Here is a 19,268-nt window from a genome sequence, read left to right as displayed (position 1 = left end):
TTCTAATGAAAGGGAGGCAGAGACGGCAGGGGCAGTGAGGAGGCTGACTCAGAAAGCCGTGCTGCAGGCTGGTGTGTGCAGTGGAAATGAGGAGGGGTCAGGAAGGGGGCGGTATCAGATCATTGTGTTGAAAAGGCGATCAGGTGATGGGGGCCGGCGTGGTGGTGGTGGAGCTGGCAAAGCTGCCGTCTGTGATGTCGGCATCCCACATGGCTGTCGGTTTGAGGCCCAGCTACACCATTGCTGTCTCAGCTCCTTGCTAATGTGCCTGGGAAGGCAGCAGAGGATATCCCCAGTTCCTGTGTCCCTATACTCACATAGGAGACCCAGAAGAAGCTATGTATTTCTGGCCTCAGTCTGGCCCAGCCGCAGCCATTGCAGCCATTTGGGGAGCGAATCAGCAGATGGAAGATCTCTCTTTCTGAATGTCTCTCTCCCTCTCTCTGTATAACTCTGCCTTTCAGATAAATAAATCTTAAAAGGAAAAAAAAAAAGGGTGACCAGAGGGCAGACTTTGGAGTGAGTGTGGGAAAGCTGTGGGACTGGGCAGAGGTGGTCTCAGCCCCACCTTGAGAATGCACGGAATGCCCTGAGTGGCTCACGTTAAAGCAGTTCTTTGGGGGCAGAGCTTGGCACGGTGGTTAGGGCACCAGCATCCCGTACAGAGTAGCTGGGTTTCAGTCTCAGCTCTGCTTCCAGTTCCTGCTGATGTGCACCCCGGGAGGCAGCAGGGATGACTTGAGTACTTGAGTCTCTGCCACCCACATGGGAGACCTGGAGTGAGTCCTGACTTCTGGGTTCAGCCTGGCCCTGCCCTGGCTGTTGAGAGCATTTGGAGAGTAAAGCATAAGACAGAAGATCCTTCTCTGTTTCTGTATTTCTCTCTGCCTTTCAAATTAAAAAAAAAAAAATGTAAAAAGCAGTTAATTTTTTGTTTTTGAATTTCACTCCAGTAAATTGTTTCAGAAGAGAAGGTAGCTGGAGTCCGCTTCCCAGATGAAGTGATGGCTGTGCAGATGCCTAAGGCAGGCCAAGGTGTGAACCCTGCAGGTGCTGCCTCCCAGGGGTGAGGAAGCTGGCTCTAGGCAGAGGGAAGGGCAGAGCTGAGGCAGACCAGGCCCCCGGGCCACATCCAGCCACTGCCTGCTTTTGTAGATAAAGTTTTATTAGAATCCAGCCGGGACCGCTTGTGTACGGACTGTCCATATGACCCAGAAACCCTACCTGGCCCTTTACAGAGCAAAGTCCTCAGGGAGGAACATGGCTGGGGTGTCTGAAGACCTGCCGAGAAAGGGGGCGGGGGGCCGCAGCACAGCGAGGGAAGGCGAGAGGCGGAGGTGAGAGTGGAGAGGCAGGAAGCTCCTGCCTGCTTCCCGTGACACCTTGGGAGCCTCAACACAGACGCTTTGACGTGTTAATGGAGAAGCTGTGTGTGTTTGTGTGTGTTTGGCTGTACAGCCTTGGCTTTGAGACCTGTTGTTTGCCCCTCACCAGCTCCGTGTCCTCAGTTCTTTCATCAGATATAACCTGATGGTGGGGATGGTGGTGGTGATGATGGTGGTGACCATGATGGTGATGGTGATGATCGTGGTTATGGTGATGGTGGTAGTGATAGCGATAGTGGTGATATTGTGGTAGCTGTGATGGTGGTGGTGGTTGTGGTGGTTGTGGTAGTGGTGGTTGTGGTAGTGGTGATGGTGTTGATGGTGGTAGTGGTGGTGTTGATGGTGATGATGGTGTTGATGGTGGTAGTGGTGGTGATAATGGTGATGGGGTAGTGGTGGCAGTAATGATTGTGGTAGTGGTGATGGTGGTAGTGGTGGTGATGGTGTTGATGGTGGTATTGATGGTGATCATTGTGATGGGGTAGTGGTGGCAGTGATGGTTGTGGTAGTGGTGATGGTGGTAGTGGTGATGGTGATGGTGATGGTGGTGATGGTGGTGTTGATGGTGATCATTGTGATGGGGTAGTGGTGGCAGTGATGGTTGTGGTAGTGGTGATGGTGGTAGTGGTGATGGTGGTGATGGTGGTGTTGATGGTGTTGATGGTGATCATTGTGATGGGGTAGTTGTGGCAGTGATGATTGTGGTAGTGGTGATGGTGGTAGTGGTGATGGTGTTGATGGTGTTGATGGTGGTAGTAGTGGTGATAATTGTGATGGGGTAGTTGTGGCAGTGATGGTTGTGGTAGTGGTGATGGTGGTAGTGGTGGTGGTGGTGGTGTTGATGGTGTTGATGGTGGTAGTGGTGGTGATAATTGTGATGGGGTAGTTGTGGCAGTGATGGTTGTGGTAGTGGTGATGGTGGTAGTGGTGATGGTGATGGTGATGGTGGTGATGGTGGTGTTGATGGTGATCATTGTGATGGGGTAGTGGTGGCAGTGATGGTTGTGGTAGTGGTGATGGTGGTAGTGGTGATGGTGGTGATGGTGGTGTTGATGGTGTTGATGGTGATCATTGTGATGGGGTAGTTGTGGCAGTGATGATTGTGGTAGTGGTGATGGTGGTAGTGGTGATGGTGTTGATGGTGTTGATGGTGGTAGTAGTGGTGATAATTGTGATGGGGTAGTTGTGGCAGTGATGATTGTGGTAGTGGTGATGGTGGTAGTGGTGGTGGTGGTGGTGTTGATGGTGTTGATGGTGGTAGTGGTGGTGATAATTGTGATGGGGTAGTTGTGGCAGTGATGGTTGTGGTAGTGGTGATGGTGGTGATGGTGGTGATGGTGGTGTTGATGGTGTTGATGGTGATCATTGTGATGGGGTAGAGGTGGCAGTGATGGTTGTGGTAGTGGTGAAAGTGGTGGTGATGGTGGTGGTGGTAATAATGGTGACAGTTAAAATTATGGTATTTGTGATGCTGGTGATGATAGTGATAATGGTGGTGGTGATGGTGGCAATGGTAGTGATGATGGCAGTGGTGGCGGTGATGTCTGTGGTAGTTGTGGTGGTGATGGTGATGTCTGTGGTAGTGGTGATGGAGGTGATGATGGTGGCTGTGGTGGTGATGGCAGTGGTGGTGGTCATGGGTACGTTTCGTGGCACCCATGCAACAGTGCACAGCAGTGCAAAATGGGTAGCAGCATCTTTGCAGGAGACAACACTGAGTAACGTTACCCAAACCACACAGCCCGGCAGTGACAGGGCTCAGATGACAATGCAATGACACCTGCTTACATGGCAGTGACAGGCCACAGAGCATGGGCTGAGCGGCGCTGTGAACACCCGTGCCACTGTCACTCCAGGGGGCAGCCTTTGGTGGGAGGCGGCTCAGTGTCAGCGCTGCCCTCAGCGGGAGGCTTTCCTGGGAGGGACTGTTCCCAGCTTCCCCGCCTGCCCAGGCCACACCAGGCCTAGTATGCTGGGGAGGGGCCCTGTCTCCTCGTCCCCATGGCAACCAGTTACTGGGCCTGTGTGGGTTTGGGTTTTCCTAATTTGAGGTTGTGGCTCTTCTGGTCGTGGCTGAGGTTTTCTGCTCTGGCAGCACTAGCTGTGGTGTGGCCGCCGTGGTGCCTGGAGGTGCTGGGACCTGCCCTTGACCGCAGGCCCCACAGGCCCTGGGCTGCACCCCTTGCCTCTCTCGACTCCCATTGCAAAGTTTTGGGTTCTTGCAGCTGAGAATTGTGGGACCACAGCACTTTCTGGGGCCAGGACCGTGTGGCTTGGCTTCCCCAGGTCTCATCTTGTAGCGGGTGAGCTACCGAGAGGCCCCAGCCATGACTTCTGTCCTACCTGCCCGCTGGGGCTTTTGCTGACCAGCTTGGTGGGGGCCTCTTAAACAATGGAAGCCCCAGCTAAGCAGCCAGGCAGCTGCCTCCTGGTGCAGGGAGGGGCCCCGGGCCGCTCCCCGCACCGCCGGGCCTCTTCTGTTCTGCCTGTCCCTTGCCCACCTCGTGGTGCTGAGTCCTGGTGGGTTGCTCCTGGCCTGGCTGTGCCCACATCATGGTGCCAGCCTCTTGAATGGAGCTGGCATGACTTAATCCCATGTGATCCGGCACCTGTTCCTTGGGTCTTTGAAGCGGTCCTTGTGAAACCAGGGTCTTTGGCCACCCCATGGTGAAGCTGAGGGTGGTCTCAGGCTGTGCAAAGCACCCCAGGACAGGGAGAGGCTCTGTTGCCCCCAGATCTCCTCCTGCCTCTTCTGCCCACCCCCTAGGGTCCTGTGCCCAGCCAGGAAGGCCGCCAATGCACCTGTGACATCAGGGCCTCAGCCCACAGACTCCTGATGCTTCCTGCCTCAAGGAGCCATGGACTGGGGACCCCCAGGGTGAGCTGCACAGTCTCCCTTCAGGAGGGCCTCGGGGCCCCCATATTATGTTTTCTTTCAGACATTTTGGTCTGTGAATAGTTTGGGGTCTCCCCTTGGCAGCTCCAGGCCTTCCTGGCTGGAGCACGCTGTGGAATGTTGGAAGTTAGGGCAGGACCGAGGCTGGGCTGGCCTGGGTTCAGGGAGGGTGCCCTGGGGAGGGCTCTGCCAAGCACTCTTGTCTGGGGAGGCGAGAGCTGCCCCACCCACCCCCCTGCCCCCGTCATTTCTGCCGCATCTAAGGGGATTGCCCAGTCCTGCTGCAGTCTTCCTGGATCCAGATAAGGAAAGGGGTGTGGAGGGGGGGCTTTCTCCCAGCTCCCCCAGTGCCCACCTGCCTCTCTCAGTGGCTGCCAAGTGTATGGGGTTGGAGAAAGTCCGCTGCAGCTGAGCCTGCCCAGGTCCCTTCTGAAGGGACTTGAGGTTCGTGGCAGCCCCCGTGCTGGCCCTGTGACTGGGATCTCACCTTTCTCCAGCCTGGACGGAATCCATGCAAAGCCACACCCACCTCATTAGCTTCAGTGCTGCCCCTGTGCAGGTGGCAAGGGTGGGGGTGGCAGGGAGGGCCCAGGTACACCGGGAAGAAATGCTGGTGGTGGGAGGAGGAGACGAAAGGTGCCCCAAACTCGTCAGAAAGCCAGCCGCCTTTGCGTCACTTGGGTCAGAGACAACTCTGAGAACCCACGGCCTAACCATGGTGGTATTTTCTGGACACCCAACTCTGCTGGCAGCAGGGCAGACGCTGACATCACGGGCACAGCAATGTCACAAGCACAGTGACACTCGCTCCCTCCTGCCCTCACTGCCCTTGGTGGCAGCATAGAGACCCTTGGCATGGGCACTCTCCCTCTTCCTGTCCTGAGGGCATGTCCTGAAGCCCCGCCTCACACCTGACTCCTCTCATTAGCATAATGCCGACCTTTCTAGGCCAGGGCCCTGCTGCAAAGTCCTGGGGTCTCCTGAGCCTGTGCCCCTCTCTGCCCCATGTCCTTCCTGTTACAGAAGCCAGGCAGGAGTCTCTGTGGCTCGGCCTGCCTGGGGGCTTCTGCCGTGCGCCTGAAGGCAGGAGGTGGCCTGCAGCTCCCCCAGCCTTGCCATCCATCCCACGCTCTCCCCTGCATAAACCACAGCTGACTTGGTTGTCTCAGACTCCACGCTGGCCCTGATATGTGGCCTGGCAAGGACAGATGAACTGACCAGCCAGGTTTGCCCCTTGGGGCTTGAGAGCCAGGAGCCTGGGAGCTGGGTGGGCAGCTGGGCTAGCATGGCCTCCATAGGCCATACAGCCCTGCAGCTCACTCTCAGCATTGGCATAGACGTCAGAAAGACTGCCTTCCCTTCAAGCACCAACCACAAGTTGGTGTCCTGGGCCACCTACATGGTGACCCTGCTGCAGAGTCAGGACTGCCCCGAGCCCCTCAGGTTCCATCATTCATGAGGAGCTCTCAGAACTCCAACACACTGCATTCAGTGCAGTCCCGGTTCTGTTGTCACAAAAGGATACAAATCCATGCCAGCCAAAAGGAGAGACTCGGAGCAAGGACCAGTGAGTTCCGGAGGTGGAGCTGCCCTCTCTTCTGGATTGTCACTTCCCAACCACCAGGAAGCTCACCCAAGCCTGCATGTCCCCAGTTCTTATTGAAGACTCGTTAGGTGGGCATGAGTGACCCGACCCCTGGACAGTGTGGTTGAACTTGGTCTCCAGCCCCGCGTTGCTCCCTGGAAGCTGGGATGTGATCGCACAGCTGAGCCCCAGCCTGCAATCACAGGGCTCACGTTTCTGGCATGGATAGCCCGCAGCCTGAGTCATCTTGTTCATGGTCTCAGAGATCCATTGGTTAGACCCGACACTGCAGCCACGTGAAGTCCAAGGAGCAGAGGCTACGTGCCCGGGAGCAGGCACAGGGGCCCATCCTATTCCTGCTGGGGTAGGGCCCAAGAATCTGCATTTCTAGCAAGTTCCTTGGAGGCTGTGCCGCCGTTCCGAGGGCCACACTGAGAAGTGCTTTCCAACAACGTGCCGCGCCTTCCTCAGCTTCCCCAGGCACTGTTCCTCACCAAAGTCCTGCTTGTCACAGGGAGGACGGGAACATGGGAGTCAGCGTCAGAACGCCGCCCGTGGCTGCGACAGACGCAGGCTGCCTCGTTGGCGAGAGGCGCTCGCCTCTCTGGGACTGCCTCCTCCCCTGTGAGACGGCTCCACAACAGGACCTGCCTCCTGGAGCTGACCAGATGGCTGATGTGCTGGCAGTGCCCCTTGTTCCCGACCCGGAGCAGCCCAGAGCCCATTGTCTGACTCAGGGCTGGGCCCCTGCTCCCCCGGGCTCAGAGGACTCCCATGAATCCCACCTCAGACCACCCGCATCACCGCCCTCTGCTGGCTTTGTCAGTGTCCGAGGAGGGACTCTGCTGGCCTGTCAGTCACAGGGCCCCGGGGGCCAGCCGGCGGGGGCCTTGCTCTCCTGGAGCCCGGGTCTTCCCCACCGCCCTCGCTGTTGCCTTGGGTTCCGTCACCAGAGGTGGGGATTCTGGCTCGGTCTTCAGTGCTTCCCCAGAGCCCAGAGCTGGCGCAGCCCAGCGCTCCGTCCTCGGCTTCCCCCTGGGTTCTCAGCGCCAGCCCATTTCAGAGCTGTCTCCACCCTTCAGAACGGCCATGGTGGCACACTCTTCCCCACAGTGACAGCCTCTTCTCCGTGGCCGGCTCTGGGGGCCACAACCTTTTACTGCACAGGAGCAAAGGAAACGCGAATGGGTGTCCTGGGGACGCTCTCCGTTCCAGGCGTGGCCCGTGGCCCTTTATCATCGTGTGCTTGCCCCTGCCTGGCCCTGACCCCCTGCTCCGGGACCCCACTCCTCTCTGTTCCCATTCTGGCAGGAGAGCACCTGCAGAAGCACTGCTGGTAGCAAGGCTGCGCCCAGTGCCTGGCGGGGCTGGAGGGCAGCAGTGGAAGGGTGGGAGTAGCTGAGCCACTTCCTTCCTAGCGGCTGCTCGAGGGGGCTGGCGGGCGCCTGGGGCCAGGAGTCAGGGCGCACGCGACTTCCTGTGGCCCACCTCCTCGGCTGTTGCCTTGGATTCACTCAAGGTGGAATCCTGCCGCCTCGGTCCTTTGTGCCTTCCCCGGAGCTGGTGGAGCTCAGCGCCCCCACCACTCAGCCCCACTATGGCCTGTTCCCACCCTGGGGCAGGAGCCCTCTTGTCAGCTCTGGGCCCTCCTCCAGGCAGCCTTCCCTGCCTGCCTGGCTACATTCCTCTCTGTCTTGCTCATCGTTTCTCTTTAACACGTGGAGCGAGCATGCATGAACATCCACAGTGGCTGGCCGGGGCCATGTCCTCTTCCCTGGCTCGCCAGTGGTAATACGCCATGGCTGCAAGCCCAAGGTGGGTAAAAGGAGGTACTGCCCCTCTTTGGACGTCTGCATCATTTGTTGCCTCGCTAATTCCTCTCCCCGAGCCTCAGCGCTTTATCTGTGAAGGGGGCCGGTGCCATGTAATGAGACCCACTGGCCAGCGCCTCATTCACAGCTGAGCCTGGAGGGCTGGCAGGGTAGAGAGGGAGGTTGGTGCAGGGTCCTGCGAGTATCCATTTACCCAGTCAGCCTATGCAGGGCAAGGAAAACTTGCAGGGAGGCATTCATGTGTCAGCTGCACCCCACACACCTCTGGCCATGACTGCAGGGGCAGGTCCAGCCTGGGCCTGGCAGGGCCAGGGCTGGGGGCCAGGCAGAGGCCTGCTGCTCAAGAGCATCAAGGGGTGGGGCACTCAGCACGGGGCTTCTGCGGTGGGGGGGGGGTCAGGCAGAGAGGACTGCTTCTCCAGGGTGGTGGGGAGACGGGGATGCAGAGGGGGCCCCCCAGGGGCTGGAGCTAAAGCACAGCACTGGCGTCCACTCAGCAGCTCCTGCCTGGGCACCTGTGGGGGCCCAAGGAGGGGGAAACCAGCTTCCGGGGGTACTGTCAGCACGGGGGCACGGGTAAGAGGCAGGTACTCTGTGAATCTGGTCATTTCAGTGGGGCTGGTTCCCAGAGGGTGGAAAGCAGCGACTCCAACGGAGAGTTGTGCGAACACCCACAGCAGCCAGGTTACAATCGCCAGCAGGCAAAAGCCGCTCAGGCAGCCACCAGCAGGGGAATGCCTGAGCCAAAGACTGTCCAGCAAGAGAACGCTGTTCATCCCTGCTGAGGGAGGAAGCGCTCACCCCTGCTCCAGCAGGGCGGGCCTTGGGGCCTGGTGCTGAGAGCAGGAAGCCAGACACGGAGACACCTGGTGTGTGAGGTGCTGAGAGCAGTCACCTCCTCAGAGACAGGCTGCGTGTGGGTGCCCGGGGCCGGGAGAGGGTGTTCTGTTGGGGCTGTGGTTGGTGGCGATGGCTGGACAACAGGGTGGACAGACTTAGCGCTGCTGAGCCCTGCTTCTGGAAGGGGCTAGACGGCCACTTGTACGTTGTTTCTGTGTAAGCCCTGCTTTGCCCAGCGAGGTCATGGGACTCAGCAGTGTGGAGCTGGGACGAGGCAGCTCTCCTGGCACTCCAGGCCTCACAGCCTCAGAGCCTGCATGCTGGGAGCAGAGTCTGGCTTGGGCAACCCGAGGGTTAGGCTGATATGGGAGAGGGCAGCCCTTCCGTTGTGGGTACACCGGGCAGGCCTCCTGATGAGGGGCCCACCTGGCAAGGGCTTGTGCTCCTAGAGGCCACAAGTCCTGTCCACGGGGCAGCTGCCGTCTGGCTGCAGCTGGTCTTTGCCTGGCTATGAGAGAGCTGTTTGAGATCTGGGCCTGGCTGAGACTCCCCTGATGTTTAGATGTTGGCACCTGCCTGGTTGTGTGAACAAGCAAGTGGCACGACCCCTGCGGGCGTCAGTCCGGGCGCACACAGCCTGAGTCCCAGCTAGCTCTGCATTCTGGCCCCTGTTGGCAGGTGCTGCGTCACGTTGACCCCGGCTCTGTGGTTGGTCCTCTGAGCATTTCTCTTGCTTTCAGAGTACCCAGAGGAGGGGTCTGCAGATAGAGAAGCAGGGCCGAGAACCTTGGGTCAGGATTCTGTTCAAGCTGCGGTCGTGGCTCTGCATTCAGGAACTACAAGCTCTGGATGACTTGCTTCTGCCTGTCTGTGCCTGAGTTTCCTCATCTATCAAGTGGCAATAGAATAGTTCCCATCCTGTAGGAGTGGGTAAAGACTGCTGGAGGGTGTTGGTCCAGAGCAGGGGGAGCTCCTCGGTGTGTGTGTGTGTGTGTGTGTGTGTGTGTGTGTGTGTGTGTTGGCCCCTGCAGGAGGAGAGTGAGTGCAGAATTGGACAGGCCACCTCTGGAGAGTTACACAACCTCGGGCGTTTGTTCCTGCGTCTCTGACGTAGGTCCGGGAGCTCGTCCTTGGTGTCATCCTGAGGATGCAGCAAGACCCTGTTCTGATGCTGCCTGGCCACGGGGTGCCCAGTACTTGCTCCTTCTGTCACTTGGATTTCAGGCCATTGCCATCTGCCGAGACTTGAGAGGGGCGAGCCGGGGCTGGCTAGGGGGAAGCCAGGGTGAGCTTAGAGTGCTTCCTGGACACCCAAGGGGCCCTGGGCCCCCAGAACCAGCTTACTCTCTGATCAAGGCCTCCATCAGAGCCCCCACGGCAGTTCCGAGACTGTTAGGAATCCCTGGCTCTGTGCCTGCTTCTGAACACCTTGATGCTCCTCCCATGAGCCCCCTGAGGAAGGCCTTCCTGGCCCTATTTTACCAAGGAAGGAATCTGTAGATGGGGCTGGACAAGGGGTGAGCTAGCCAGGCTCACCTGTGGGAGGCCACGAGCCAGTCTCCACCAGGCATCCCTGGATTCGCTTTTGGGGCAAAGGACCTTATCTCACCCAGACCTTACCCAGGAGGGAGAGAGTGGAGGGCCAGGGAGCCATGGTCCCACCCATGGAGGGGGCAAAGGGCCCTTGGAATCCTGATACTGGGGGGCCCAGAGGACCTCATGGCTTGTGGTGGGGACACACTGCTGGGTACGCCAAGGACTCACTGCGGAAGGGATGTGTGTGCAGGTGCACCAGGGACTCACTGCTGTGGAGGGAGGGGCGCAGGTGCACCAGTGATTCACTGCTGGGGTGGGGGTGGGGGTGGGGGCAGCCACAGGAAACTCTCAGGCTTGAGACCTGCCTGGAGGAGATGTGTGAGGGTCTCAGGCTTGGGAATATGGCTGACTGGACCTGTAGCCCCTGCCAACTGTCAGCCCTGGAAGCGGGGGGGTGGGGGGTAAGGGGGGATGCAGGCTTGGCAGCTGGGGCAGCACCCACATGAGCCCACTGTTTTCTTCCCCATCTCTGCAGGGGGAGGAGGGAAGCGCAAAGGGAAGAGCAAGAAGTGGAAGGAGATCCTGAAGTTCCCTCACATCAGCCAGTGCGAAGAACTGCGGAAGACCGTGGGTAAGCAGGGCTGCCTCGAGGGGCCCGCCAGCTGTCAGCCAGTGCATCAGAGGGAGTCCCCTAACGCAGCGTGGGGTTTCGGGGCGGAGCTCGGCCGACGACGTTGCTAAGGGAAGCAGAGAGACCCTGGCACCCCTGAGTACTTGGTGTTGCTGAACAGTTATCCCCCAGCTGCCCTTTAAGGCAGGTGCTGCTATTTTTCACCACCTATCGGATGGAGAAACTGAGGCACAGAGTGGTTGTGTAACTGGCTCCAAGTCTCCCAGCTCATGGGAGGGCAGTGAGGTGGGCCAGGCCCAGCCCTGAGCCCCCAGCTGCAGCTCTCTGCCGTCCCTTTCTGGAACCTGTGTGTCCTGTTCCCAGAGAACAGCTCCAGGCTTCAGGAGCTGGGCTGGGGAGTGAGCGTCTGGGTCCCCTTTCCTCTCCCTGCCCCCGACTCAGGGCCCAGCACAGTCTTCTCCATCCAGCTCCTGCATGGCCACACCAAAGAGTGAAATGGGGCTCATTTTCCAGGGGGACTGGTACAACCCAACACACCAGGCGGGTCCATCTGTGGGGAGGAGGCCGGGATGGCTGGGTAGGGGCTCCTGGGGGGAGGCGTGATGGTGGGGGGTTCCCCATTCCTTCAGGAAGCCTCCTCATCTGTTCCTGTCTGTCAGAGTCACAGACAAGCTAGACCCATTTCATAATGTCCAGGTCCACTGAACACCGGACACAGGATGGCTGTTCCCCAGAACACTGCAGGCCCAGCTGTTTTGGGGGGACTTGTGCCCAGGCCTTGGGGTCCCTGCCTTAAACCTACCTTGGAATGTGCTTTTCTGAATGGCACCTCCCAGAGTTCCCAGGCAAGGTGGACTTCCACCCTTCCCCGGGCTTGCTGCGTCCTGGCCCTGGGCTGTTGGCTCCACCCCCCACCCACCCCCGAGACCCTGGTTGCCCTGCGATGAGAGCAGGTGACGACCCTTGGCTCCATGACCCTGCACTGCCCAGTGTGGCAGGGAGCTCCGTTATCTGGTGTTTATGACATGAAAGGCAACCCTGCACCCCATGGAGGCTGCTGTGAGCAGGGGAAGTTGGGGAGGGAGCTGCAGGAGGGGTACCTGTCTTGGATCTACCTCCCGTCCTTGCAAGCCCAGTCAGGTCGGAATCCTCACGGTGCTCTGGAGGTGGAGAATGGAGCTGGCTCATGGGCTTGGGCCACTGAGCCCAGTAGGTGTGGGTTCAAATCCCACCCTTCCTAGTGGCCACATAAGTTACTTTCTCTCGCAGAGCCTCAGTTTCCCTAGCTGTCACACATGGCCGTGAGCCCACTCTGGGGTGTGGAGTGGATCGTATGAGGCTGTGTGTATAAACAGTGGAGCGGGGGACCACTCAGCAGCCCTGGGCCTCGCTCTCCAGCACTCTGGCTTGCTTTCTCGAAGTCCCACCAGCCGGCCCCCTTTGTGGCCCCTCCTGGCCTGAGCCTTGGATGCCACACCCACCCTTGAGATCCAGCCTTTCTGCTGGAGACCCATGGGGCGGAGGGAGAGAAGAGCTGCTTCTCTCTTCTCCACCTCCGGTCTGGCATCCGAGAGTGCAGGGTTCTGCCAGGAGCCCCCTGGGTCCATGGGCCCCTGGGTGTGGGCACTGTCGCCATCTGTCCCTCAAGTGGAACTTGAACCCAGCACTCTGATATAGGGTGAGGGCCTCCCGACCACTACACCATGCCCTGGGAGGCTGTGAAGAGCCTGGGGGCTGGCACATGGGCATGAGGCTGTGCTGTCCTGGAGGGCATTGAAGAGGCTGTGTGTGGTAGGTAGAGGCCCTCGGAGGCAGAGGGGCAGAGGGGCGGCAGCACAGCCTGTGACAGGGCTCGGGGCCTCCCTGCTGGTTTCCAGCCTGGCGAGTACCCGGCCTCCATGGGGGTCCCACGGGAAATGTCACTTCTCTCAGACCCTTACACGAAGTAGACTGGCAAACACTGAGTTTATGGTTCTCATGGCCACGCGAGTACTGGCTGAGGCTGCATGGGTGGGTGTCCTAGAGTGGGCTTCCTGCCAAGGAGACAGGGCCCCAAGGGCAGTGGAGTGGTGTGGTAGGAGATCTCTGGATCAGAGGGAAGGGCAGAGCCCACAGGACCCAGGGACACTGCCCCTGGGGACCATCCAGAAGAGAGGTCAGTTAAAGCCACAGCCCTCTCCTGTCCCCAGCTCTGGCCTGGCCGGCCACAGGCCTCCCAGTGAGAAGGCTTCCTGTGAGCCTTCTCCCCCCAGTACCCCATCCCACCTACGGTAACCCCCAGAGTCCTTCCCAAAGCTCCAAGCACTGCAGCCAGTGGAGCATGGTCTCCTGGTTGGGCAGTAACTCGTCACTGTAAGTCTGTATGAGAAGGAAGTTGTGACTGTGTCCAGGGGGTCTCTGCAATCTCCCCGGGGCCACCTGGGGTCCCTCCCTCCTCCAGCCGGCAGCCGCAGTGCCCACCCCTTTGTGCTGTGAAGGCCTCTGCGCCCGCTTCTCCCCCACACTTTCTTCCAGGAGCGTTTTCCGTCTTGGTCCGCAGGGAAGCCTTTGCAGAGGGCCCCGTGCCCTCCCTCCGACTGCGCCGTTCCTGCCCATGGCGCTGCTTGTTTTACGCTCTTTGCCCACAGCTGTTCAGCTGAGTAGTTTCTGCCTCCCACTCTGGACTGGATGTTCTGTGTTAATCGCGACTGTGTCTTGCCTGGCTTGCTGTTAGAACAGTGCCTGGCACAAAATAGGGGCTCATTAAATACTGTGTGAATGAAGGAATGAATGAGGTGAAATATCTGAAATTAGGGCTCTTGTTAAAAAGCGTATGATGTGTGTTTGCCGTACCCAAATGTCACCTTCACCAACAGCTTAAACTGAAAGCAATGAGAGTATAGCCTCAGAAGGCACCTTGGGAAGCATCTCTCTCAACTGCCAGCCCCACCCTTTCTACACGGATGACACCCATGGGGACCTTGGCACGGTTACAAGGCTCAGACACATCTCGTGGACACTCCAAGGGAGGTGCAAGGTGGCTCTCCGCCCAGGCCAGCTTCCCCTCCAGTTGTCGACTGAATAATGATCAAAGCAGTCTCAGACTTCGAACTGGAGAGCATGCTGTCCAACCACCCAAGTCCGAGGGGGGCAGACAGGCTCCCCGAGGAGATGGAGTGCCTGGGACAGGGCAGCCCCCTGTCCTCACTCCTCAGAGCCTACTGATGCCTGAACATGTGGGGCATCCACCCCAGACCTGCGCTAATTCACGGCTGAGCCCAGAGGCTGCCTGAAATCCAGAAGTGGTGATGACAAATTGACGCGCTTGCACCGTGGTGAGGGACAGGCTCCTGAGCTGGAAGACGGGGCCGAGGGTCTCCGTCCACCAGAACTTCCCGGAGCAGGGGGCATCCCTTCATGGGTCACGTCCTCTCCATCCGGGAGTCTCCATGGCTGGGGTGAGTGCATGGATGGACAGACAGATGGATGTCCCCACCTCCTCAGCCGGAGCCCAGGATGGCAATGGGGAAGAGTGCTTCCAGTATGAGACCTGGACATGAGCTAACCAGTTTCAGACAGAACTGGCAGAGGGAAGACCGTGAGAGGAGGAAGGGTTCTTTGATGCCTGCTCCGTGAAGCATCAAACAGTGACCTTACCCGTAATAGGCTGATTGTTCATGTCCGATCCAAAGAAGTCCTCAGAATGTCCAGAACTTGGACAGCCCGGGACGTCATCGTGCGGATGGAAGATTGCTGAGGTCTGCATGTATTTCGCAGTGACGCAGAAAGTTTGGCTGGGCCAAAGTGTGGCATTTTTACTGATTTAGCTCAGGCTCATTGCATACTTTATCCTTTCACTTAAAAGCAGAAAGTAGGAGGGGGCTTGAGTGAAAGACTTGATTATTCTACCACTTGGCAATATTTCTGTAGGAACTGTCCAAAGCTATATAATAAATCAAGGCCCCCTGCCCACCCACTGGCAGCCTGACGTTTACCGGGGGGTGATCGCAGAAAGCGGCTGCTGCGTCTGGCCCGTCACCGCCGTGCCCCGAGCCCTGGTGGGCAGGCCGGAGGGACTGACCTGCCTTGGTGTGGGAGGGTCTCTTGCCAACACCTCAACTCTTTGCAGAGGTAGAAGCGCTAGGCTGTGGGGGCATTCCTAGCTGCAAGTAGAGAATCCTAACGTGAGAAAACAAATGCAAACCCGTGAGAATGTCAAGACTTTCTCCCACTTGCCTGGTACTTGGTTATCCACTCAACATTGCCGTGTTCTTTAAGCAGGAGATGGGGCAGCAGCTGCTCGTTGAGCTCCTACGATCAATCACTACGCGTTGTCGTATCGTTGGCCACAGGCTTGTGGAAGGCTCTTGGTCACTGTTGCCAAGGTCAGATGGTGACTTTGGGCGTGTTGCTTAGTTTCTCTGGGCTGCAGTGCCTTTGTCTTTAAAACAGAAACATTAATACTTGCCTGGGAGGTCCAGCAGAGTGTCTTGCACATGCTGTCATGATCATCTTCATAGTCATGGTGGTGGAGATTTTAAAATTTTGTTTATTTGTTTGAGAAGCAGAGGAGAGAGAGCGAGCGAGCGAGCGTGCAAGTGTTCCTATCTGTGTGCTGACTCTCCATTTGGAGCCCACAACAACCAGGACTGAGCTAGGGCTGAAGCCAGGAGCCAGGAAATCAATCCAGGTCTCCCACATCGCTGGTAGGAACCCATGCATTTGAGCCATCACTGCTGCCTCCCGAGGTCTGCATTAGAAAGCTGGAATTGGGGGCCGGCGCCGTGGCTCACTAGGCTAATCCTCCGCCTAGCGGCGCCGGCACACCGGGTTCTAGTCCCGGTCGGGGCGCCGGATTCTGTCCCGGTTGCCCCTCTTCCAGGCCAGCCCTCTGCTGTGGCCAGGGAGTGCAGTGGAGGATGGCCCAGGTGCTTGGGCCCTGCACCCCATGGGGAGACCAGGAAAAGCACCTGGCTCCTGACTCCTGCCATCGGATCAGCGCGGTGCGCCGGCCGCAGCGCGCCGGCTGCGGCGGCCATTGGAGGGTGAACCAACGGCAAAAGGAAGACCTTTCTCTCTGTCTCTCTCTATCCACTCTGCCTGTCAAAAAAAAAAAATAAATAAAAAAAAAAATAAAAAAAAAAAAAAAAAAAAAAAAAAAAGAAAGCTGGAATTGGGAGCCAGAGCGGAACTTGAACCCAGCGCTCTGATATGAGATGTGGGCCTCCCGACTGCTGCACCAAACACCCACCCTGATGGAGTTGAAGACCCCTTGAGGAAGCTGCACAGTTTCCCAGAGAAGCTGACTGGGCTACAAGTGAGGCGGGGAGCCAGCTGTCTCTGTGCCCACACAAAGCGGGCCTCAGGCCTCAAGGACTGTAGCCATCATCTGACTCCTCCTCTGCCTAGAAGCCCACTCTATTCCTGCAGCCCCCAGCCTCACAGCTTCTACAATGCAGCATCACACTCTGCCCGGACCCCTGTTCTGCCCCCGTGGGTCTCTTTGGAAGGACATATGTCCCAGGATTCTGGAAGGTTGCAGCCCAGAGACCTGCCGCTGTCTCCCCCGGGGAAAGGCCCGGCGTGCAGAGGGACATTCGCTGTCCCTGTAAGGCAGTTTTGAGAAGGAGAGTGAACTGCATGCTCTTTGTGTAATTAAAGGTAAAGGCATCAAGCCTGGCTGCACGGCCTGATTGCACAGCGGGGCAGGGAGGATGGTGACGCTGTTTCTCTCCTTCCTTATTGACTCTGCCCCCGGAGGAGTCTGTGGGTTCCAAAAGGACAGCGTCCTCGTGACCCAGTCCCCTCAGACCCTTGCACTCTTGATTCCATTGTCAGGGAGACCAAGTCTCTCTGCAGACGTCACTGCCGTCCTTGGGGTGATAAGGGCGCGTCACGCCTGTCATTCTGCCACTCAGTCGTGCTCTGATAAGGCACAGCGTCTGCTTGTCCTTGGAGGGCAAGATAAATTCTGAGGTGGCAGATTTGGGACATCAGGTGACCTGTTTGCAGCTGGCTTTCAGGAGGCAGAGGGTGGCCCAGCCTGTCTGCTCACTGTTTCCCTGTTACAGCCTTACCATCCCTCTGTGGCTGGGTGCACACAGAGGCCTCTCCAGGATGGCCGGCCAGGGGCTCCTTGTTCGGGGTTCTCCCAGTGGGGTGCTGGTGGGGACTTCCCAGTGATCTGGACGGTACTTTTCCAAGGCTGTTCTGCGGGGAGGGTGTTTGACCCAGGGCAGGCCTTGCTTCCCATTTTTCTTATTGGGCTTTGATGTCAGATTTCATTCCAAGGCTAAAACTAAAATCAAATTTGAACCCCACTATTCTAGGCCAATTTCCCCCTTTCCAGATAAGTAAACTGAGTCCCAGAGAGACAGGTGGCTCACCAATGTGCCCCTGTGACCCGCCTCCAAAGCAGGCTTTCCCTCTGTGTGGATCCCCAGGGCTGCCATAACTACATCTTGAACAGCAGTACGTTGTCCCCGTCTCCTCCCCAATCCTGGAGGCTGAAGTCCAAGGGCAAGGTGTCAGCAGGGTTGGGTCCTCCTGAGCACCCCCGGGGCTTTGCTGGCCCCCTCTGGTATTCCCCGGGCTAGCCGAAGCATCTTACTCCCCATGGCGCTCTCCTTGTGTGCACATCTGTCTCCAAGCTGCCCCTTTGTATCCGGATGCAGTTGTATTGGCTCAGGGCCCACCTTAATGACCTCATTTTAGATTGATGACCTCTGTAGAGATCCTCTTTCCAAGGTCCTAGGGCTTTGGACCTCAACAAATGTTTCTTGAGGGGCCTAACTGAACCAACCCATAGCCTGTCACCTTCTCACATGGGCTGTGGGCTGCAAAGTCCAGGGGTCCAAGGGGATCCCTCCCTCCCTCCTGATCAGGCTTGGAGTTAACCCCTGCAGGCTGACCGCTTTCCCAATGGGTCACACAAATGATCAATGGGAGGGTTCATTGTGCCCAAGTAACATGTTGTCTGGTGCTTTCTCAGTCTCTCTTTTAGCTATTGGTAGAGTCACAAGAATTGGTGAATTGCTGAACAAAAAAAAAAAAAAAGAAAGAAAAAAAAAGAAAAACAAAAAACACAGGAAACTTGGAGAGAAAGTCACCCACAATGTTACAGTTCAGACACAGCTGTGGTTAACACTTCCCTCTAGCTCTGCCCTCCGAACACATACACATGGTTTCATTTCTTACCTTTCTTCTTAACATAATATCAAAAATATTTCCCCACGTCATTAAAATTCTCCGTAAATGTGATCTGTGTTTTTCCCACTTGACACATATTTGTCGGGTGTCAGGCAGGGGGGACACACGAGTGAACAAAGCACAGAATGTCCTGTTCTCCTGGGCTGCCCTTCTGCAGGGGAGTGACTGCCCCAGGGGAGGGGGGACCCACCTGCTGCCTACAACCCCCATCTCCCCCCACCCATGGTAATTTCCTGTGCGTGGCTTCTTCCTTTAAGTCATCTTGAAAACAAGCCTTCAGCCGTGAACCCAGCGTAAACCCGCCTTTGAAAGGCCTCCTATCCATTTTGTGTATTTCGGGTACTGTTGAGGCTTTCTGGTGGTTTTCACCATTATAATTAACGCTCAGATGAGCACCTTTGCACTTTGTGGCTCAAAGGTAAGAAAGCCCACGCTGTCTTCTTGAAGTCCAGAGCGCAGCTAGCTGCACCTGTGCAGTGGCCCTGTGCCCTCTCTGATTCCTTGGTTTTCTCTGGAATATTCCACGGTGCTTTGCCCTTGCATGGGAAGACACCATCCCCTGCCCGAAGCACGTGATGTAGGTGAGCGGCCTCTGCCTCACGCCCCAGCTGAGTCTGCCACACTGGGCTGGCCCTGGAAGGGTGCTTCTGTCTGCTCCAAGCCCCAGTGGGAAAATCAAAGTGGGTTATGCAGCCACGGGGACCTCAAAGCAACACAAGAGGCCCGGCTCAGAATGACAGAGTCGCACCCAGGAGGAGCCACGGCACTGCCAATGGTGTCTGCCCAGACTCTCGCTGCAGAATTGCTTTCCCAGAGCTCAGACCCTTGCGACACCCTGGCCGTGGGATGGGCAAGGCCACCGCTTGCATCTCCCTGGGCATCCGACGCTGTGAATTAAACGCCCCTTGCTCCCTGTACTTCGGAGCTGGCACCCGAGAGACAATGAGAAGGAAACTGGGTGGTTATAAGAGACCAATAGGAACTTCTCAAGTTGGGGTACCAAACGCCACCACCAAATGCTGCTGCCGTTGCCTTCTCGCCGCCGCCCAGCCAGCCGATCGTGGGAAGGAAAATGAGTAATTGAGAAGCATCTTGAGCGCTGCCTTTTTTTTTCTGTTTTGTATTGTTCTATGCTTGCATCATCTTTAAGAACTATTATTTTTGTTATCTTTTAGTTCTTTTCCTCTTTACAGAAATAATGTGCACCTGTGGGTGAAATTCCTCAAAGCTAATTTAGGAAGAGAAAGACAGAAATTGTCCCTGAGGTGACCACTGGGCCCATGTGGATGCAAAGCCCTTTTGTGTTTGTTCTGCTGGGGGAGAAGCGTGCTGGCCCCCGTGTCTTCTATCAGCACAAAATCAGGTCTTACTCACA

General features: G+C 57.4%; 1 protein-coding gene across 4 annotated transcripts in view; it reads left to right on the top strand.

Annotated features, from left to right (window-relative positions):
* The window catches only part of GRK5 (G protein-coupled receptor kinase 5), a 208,261-nt gene that overhangs the window by 89,962 nt on the left and 99,031 nt on the right, over positions 1-19,268 (top strand). For all 4 annotated transcript variants that reach the window (XM_051824219.2, XM_051824222.2, XM_051824221.2 and 1 more), the window contains one exon: positions 10,610-10,705. In XM_051824219.2, the coding sequence (XP_051680179.1) occupies positions 10,610-10,705 (96 nt within the window). Of the gene's footprint in view, positions 1-10,609; positions 10,706-19,268 lie in introns of those variants that run through there.

Source organism: Oryctolagus cuniculus, chromosome 15 (genome assembly GCF_964237555.1).
Source record: "Oryctolagus cuniculus chromosome 15, mOryCun1.1, whole genome shotgun sequence".
NCBI lineage: Eukaryota > Metazoa > Chordata > Mammalia > Lagomorpha > Leporidae > Oryctolagus > Oryctolagus cuniculus.
The sequence above is the reverse complement of the archived record's forward strand: the minus strand, read 5'-3'. Positions and strand labels throughout refer to the sequence as shown.